Source organism: Carcharhinus amblyrhynchos, chromosome 18 (assembly GCF_965287045.1).
Source record: "Carcharhinus amblyrhynchos chromosome 18, sCarAmb.v2.hapA, whole genome shotgun sequence".
Taxonomy (NCBI): Eukaryota; Metazoa; Chordata; class Chondrichthyes; order Carcharhiniformes; family Carcharhinidae; genus Carcharhinus; species Carcharhinus amblyrhynchos.
In genome coordinates, this window is record NC_137341.1 from 7,939,441 (window position 1) to 7,945,440 (window position 6,000).

The 6,000-nt window shown below is 44.4% G+C and overlaps 1 protein-coding gene across 1 annotated transcript in view; it reads left to right on the forward strand.

The window, feature by feature from the left end:
• Positions 1-5,728, forward strand: part of grifin (galectin-related inter-fiber protein) — a 34,787-nt gene extending 29,059 nt beyond the window's left edge. Inside the window, exon 4 of the mRNA XM_080206068.1 lies at positions 5,356-5,728. Coding sequence (XP_080062194.1) covers positions 5,356-5,520 — 165 coding nt within the window. The 3' untranslated portion in view covers positions 5,521-5,728. The remainder of the gene's footprint in view (positions 1-5,355) is intronic.
• Positions 5,729-6,000: the final 272 nt, after the last annotated feature.

Genomic DNA, 6,000 nt, shown 5'->3' on the forward strand with positions numbered 1-6,000 from the left:
CTTCTACGCTGTAGGGATTCTATGATTCTATGACTCCTGGTTCATTTTGATGCCAACAGATAATCAACAGCAGTGATAACTTTGTTGCATGATGGCACAAAAGGTGGCACAGTGGTTAGCACTGCTGCCTCACAGCGCCAGGGACCCAGTTTCAACTCCCGGCTTGGGTCACTGTCTGCGTGGAGTCTGCATGCTCTCCCCGTGTCTGCATGGGTTTCCTCCGAGTGCTCCAGTTTCCTCTCACAGTCCAAAGATGTGTGGGTTAGGTGGATTGACCCTTAGTGTCAGGGGGACTAGCTAGTGTAAATGCATGGGGTTATGGGGATAGGGCCTGGGTGGGATTGTGATCAGTGCAGACTCAATGGGCCGAATGGCCTCCTTCTGCACTGTAAGGATTCTATGATTCTACTGTTCCTTCTCCTCATCCACGGGAAGGTGAAGTACTCTCACGAGGAAGATGAGACAAAAACAGTAGAAGGAATGAGATGGGACTGTAACCTATTGGAGGAATGTATCAGACTCATTACAGTGATGGGAGAGGCGGGGGAGAAATGAAAGAACAACTACGAATCCAGCATTCGGGAAATTATCTCTCCAACTTTACATTTCTGGGTTTGCCAGGCAACTGTGGAAGCAGTTGTACGTTGGCCTAATTTTCCCAAAATGCAATAATTCTCAGGGGGTGAGGTGATCCCGCAGAATTAAACCTCTTGGGTCCTGGGCAGGTCAATGATCACAGCTTCTGAATAAAAAAACCCACGTCCAAAACATTAACAAGGCATGACTGACATAGATTGGGATTTTCCAGCTGTGCTCGCCCAAAATCAGAAAATCCCACCCAAGGTCAACGGAACTTTGCACAGTCCGCCACCCCCGGCCCCCGCTCCCCCCAGCCCCCCGTGATTCCCGGGGCTGGCGGGATGAGAAAATTTCCCCAAAAGGTGTCAAATGGTGTGGGGGTTAGGTCGATTGGCCATGCCCCTTAGTGTCCTGAGATGCATAGGTTAGAGGGATTAGTGGGTAAATGTATAGGGATATGGGAGTAGGGCCTGGGTGGGATTGTGCTCAATGAAGACTCGATGGGCCAAAGGGCCTCTTTCTGACTGTAGGGATTCTATGATGCTAAATGCACTTAAGGTGAGAGAGGGCAAAGGAGATATGGTGGGGGGAGGTTTTTTATATAGAGAGTGGTAGGTGTCTGGAATGAGCTTTTTTAATGAAATTTGTGCTATAGATTGAGGGCCTAGGCTATAGGTCTTTGCTTTGACCACTGCTGTATCAAAACCTCACAACTATCTGTGCAGGGATGTTCTCTCATGCTTATCTCATCCCGAATGTTTAACCTTGCATCAATGGGTGGAATATTTTCCTCTTAGAATATCCTTGGGCACCAGGCGCAGATGTGGATTCCAATCCCAATGGTCTCCAAAGTCCGCCCCCCTGTCTGATCTTCCCAGAGGCAGCCAGCCTCTAGAAATTTGATGCGATGAGGGATGGCGGGTACAGTTCGCAGAGGAGGGCCAACCGGATGGCGCGAGGTTGTGGTGGCGCCACCAGTTGGGCTGGAAACCAAGATGGAGGCAGCCTCTGAAATGGTTAAACGAAAGTGTGACCACAGCTGCCAGGTCATGGTTGTGGCGGTGAGGGTGGGAGGGATACATCTTCACATGGGAATCTTCGACAGTATTTGGAGGCTGTGAAAGGAGTTTTCCTTGGCACCCCATAAACCCCCGGCCTGCCGTTGGGAGGCCACTTCGAGGCTCCTGCCAGGCCTAACCTCAGAGGCCTCAATACCAATTTTAAACAACAGTCAGTCAAAATCCCACCCAGAGTGCCTGCAGCTGTACTGAGCCCTCTGCACGCTGCACAGAAATGTCAGCTTTGACAAGCTGTGGAGGTGGGTTTGACACACGGCCCTCTGACTCAGCAACAGGAGTACTCACAACTGAGACAAGCCAAAGCTCACAAAGGCCTTTCGATGCTTTAGGACGACAATAAAGTGATAATTAATGCCTGCATCAGCCATCTACATGGATTACTGTCTTGCGTCTAGCGTATATCAATCACACTGCCAATATCTTACTTTGAATGCAACAGATTTCAAACCATTAATAAAGATAAAGAAAGATAATCATTGACAAGGAGCCTTCAATTTTAAAGCATGTACAATGGCCCAATCAGCAACCTCAGCAATTCAGCTTTTCTTTCTTCAGTTCTCTGCCCGGGGTCAGCTCTGACCCATGGTGCTGTGGTGGTATGGTGACACAGTGGTTGGCACTGCTGCCTCACAGTGCCGGGGAGCTGGGTTCGATTCCTGGCTTGGGTCTCTGTCTGCGCGGAGTTTGCATGTAGTCCCCGTGTCTGCATGGGTTTCCTCCGGGTGCTCCGGTTTCCTCCCGCAGTATGAAAGACGTGCTGGTTAGGGTGCATTGACCCGAACAGGTGCTGGACTGTGGCAACTAGGGGAATTTCACAGTAACTTCACTGCAGTATGAACGAAAGCCTTACTTGTGACAAATAAATAAACATTTATTATTATTTCTTTATCATAAGGCTGACCAGGAATCATAGAGTCCCTACAATGCAGAAGGAGACTATTTGGCCCATCGAGACAACAATCCCAGCCAGGCCCTACCCTTATAATCCCACATAATCCCTTTGACACGAAGGGGCAATTCCACCCAAACCTGTTCCCTGCAACCCCAAGTATTTATCCCTCTCATCCCCCTAACCTACACATCTTGGGACAGTAAGGGGCAATTTAGCATGGCCAATCCACCTAACCTGCACACTTACCCCACTCTTACCACCTGCCATTGGCGTGTGTTAGCAGTATTTACAAATTGGTATTCAGGCTGTTTAGAGAGTCGTAGAGCCATAGAGTCATTTCGATATTTGGCACAGAAACAGGGCCCTTCGGACCAACTTGACCATGCTAGAGGTGTTCCCAAACGGAATTAGTCCCAATTGCCATTTGTTTGACCTCGTCAGCCATCAAGTCTTGGAGTGGGCATTGAACTCAAAGCCCTTGGCTCAGAAGCAGAGACCTTGCGCCACAAGACCTCCTTCAGCAGATAATATATAGATTAGATGACCTGGATATATAGTTATTGAAATCTCTTGGCTTAAACAAACAGGGTAGGTAAGCAGTTGAATATCGCAACCAATGCTACAGATCGACCCATGAGCAATAACGTGGATGATCCAACAGTTACAGAAATAAGACCCTCAATGACCATTGAAATTACAGGGCACATTTTTCTTTAAAGCACGGCCAAATTTTATACAGTTAAAAGGCCAAGTAGGAACTGAGTTGAATACACTGCAAAATTCCTCATGTTACCGTGACAACGCAATCTCGTCACAATGAAACATGTTACCGTTCCCCACAAACAGAAATTGTTGGAAATGCAGATCAGGTCCATTAGCATCTGGAAGTGAGAGTTTCAGAGTGCAATTCTTTGTCAGAATTAGCATGGTTAACCAGAATAGTCGCTAGATAGGATTAACGAATGTCAATGAAGATGCCAGATGGGGATGGGGTGCTATTCATGGGGTTGATGGATTAATAATGAACGTGAAGTGTTCTGATATTGTTCAGGTTTCCAGCATTCATATGTTCTCAATCATTGCATATTTTGTTAAGGTACAAGATCAGAAACCCCAAGGTATGTCATAAAGTTAGACTAAACCCCAACTATTTGCTATTTTGTCATTAAATGTTAGGATAAGGTGTTTCACTGTGTGAGATTCTATTGACACACAAGGAAGCTTTTAGCAAAACAAATTTTATTTATTAATACAGTTTAACTATAAGGAATGAAATAGTTTAATTTTTACCAATTAAAATACTTAAACATGACAAGATACAATTCTTAGCTACTAACATATCCCTATCAATTCCAATTCAAGGAGAATATTCCTCTTATAGACTTAAAACCTCTCTTCAAAAACAGTTAGCAAACCACACGGTCTTTACATGTGTGTACTTGTTAACAGTCCGAGAACCTTTTGAACACCTCTAGAAATAGAGAAAGACAGAGACAGTCCCAAACAGCAGCCTCCAGAGACAGGGAGAAACAGAAAGATGCCTCTTGCTTCTTTCAGAAGCAGGCAGAAACTCTGAATGTAAGCTAAATTCCTCCCATTAGCACATGAATCTCTCAATCAACCTAATTAAACCCTTCTCTGAAACTCTAGGAGAAAAAAAACAAATAAACAAAAATGCAATAACTCAGATTAAAGCAAACACATCCCTAACAAAAGTCAATCATTCCCTTGCATCCTCAGCTTGTAAACTGCCTGGTGCAGATAATTTGGCACCTTGTAAACCAGAGCTGAATTTTAAATATATCCCATCACAGGAAACATGATATGAATACAATTCTTAAAGGCACAGTACCATCACAATATGGAACTACTGAAACAGGCCATTTGGCCCAACTGGTTCATACCTGCCTGCTTCAGGTCTAATCCAAACTCTGAGCAGTCAAGAGATACACGTGGAGAGTTAAACACGCGTCCCAAACTATTTTAAGTCCCAGAGCTTGTTCGCATTTGGCAGTTCTTTGTCCCGGCCCAAGGCCGATGCAGGCACTGAGTGCCTGAATGGATCAAGGACTTCATGCAGACCCTGAGGGAGCATTGCAATACAGTCTCAAGAATCCTCAGGAAAGCTAAATGAGGATATTTACTTTGGCCTCAATCAACACATTATAATTCCAGTCAGTTCTAGATAAATTCTGAGTTAACATTGAGCCATAGCATTAACGATATCGTGTGGCTATACTGGTCGAATGTAAAGTGGGCCCGCACGCACTCAACATCGACAGATGTCTCTTTTGCATATTTTGAGCTTGGTAAAAATGATGGAGGGCGTGAGCATGCTGGGAAGTGAGCACAATTCCCCCAGGCTGCCATTTTAATGAGTCACATTCACCCAGAGCCAGCTGGGTTAAAATCCGGCCTTTTGTCCGTCAAATGAACTTGAGAAACTTCACACTTCGGACTTAATCAACGGTCAAGCATGAGGGCGCATCATTTTAGAGTAAGAGGCAAGAGATTCAGAGAGGATTTGAGGAAACAAAATTTCACTCGGAGGTGGTGGGAATCAGGAATGCACTGCCTGGGAAGGTAGTAGAGGCTGGAAACCTTACAATCCTTCCAAAAAATACTTGAATGAGTACTTGAAATATTAGAACATTCAAGGAAATGGGACAAGCGTAAGAAAATGGGATTAGCGCGACCTTAATTTCAGAGTCAATGGGCTGAAGGGCCTTTTCTGTGCTGTGTAACTCTATGACGTTCTTCCCTCAGCTTCTATGGTTCATCTGTTTAATTCTGCTTGTATGATAGGTTGATATCTATTCCGATGAAGAATATTTCCACGTTTTGCTTGACGGAACTGCGGTCTGTCAGTTCAAGCATCGCTTGGAGGAACTCAACTCCATCAACAAGCTGCAGGTGCTGGATGATGTCAACATTTGCTCTGTCGAATTCACCAAAAGGGCCTTTACCTAAACGTCCTGAAAAGACAAGACACCAGATGTCCACACGTCAAACTAAAGAGCTGTGGAAATTTGTATGTCAGGCTGTACAGAGTTCCTAAAAAGAAAACCTACTTATGAAGTGTCAGTCTGAATGGAAATGTGTATCTTAGCAAGATCGATCACGGATGTTCATGTATTCCGAAAGGTCAAAAACCTCCTGTGGCTCATGCATTGTTGACAGAATTCTTACACTTAAATTTGCAATCCGTTTCTCATGGCATAACTGAAATATTCATTAAATAAACGGGCTTTAAGAGAAAACTTGCTCCTGATGAGAGCAAAGAAACAATAATTATAAAAGATACTTATTGCAATAACTAACCAGTTTATGAATTCCATTTCGGATTGATTGTTGCACATTATTGAAAGAACATCAATTTCCTTCCCATATAAGGAATTGGAGATTTTTGTTCGTTAGATCTTAAGTTCAATTATCAACAGTGCTTTGTGT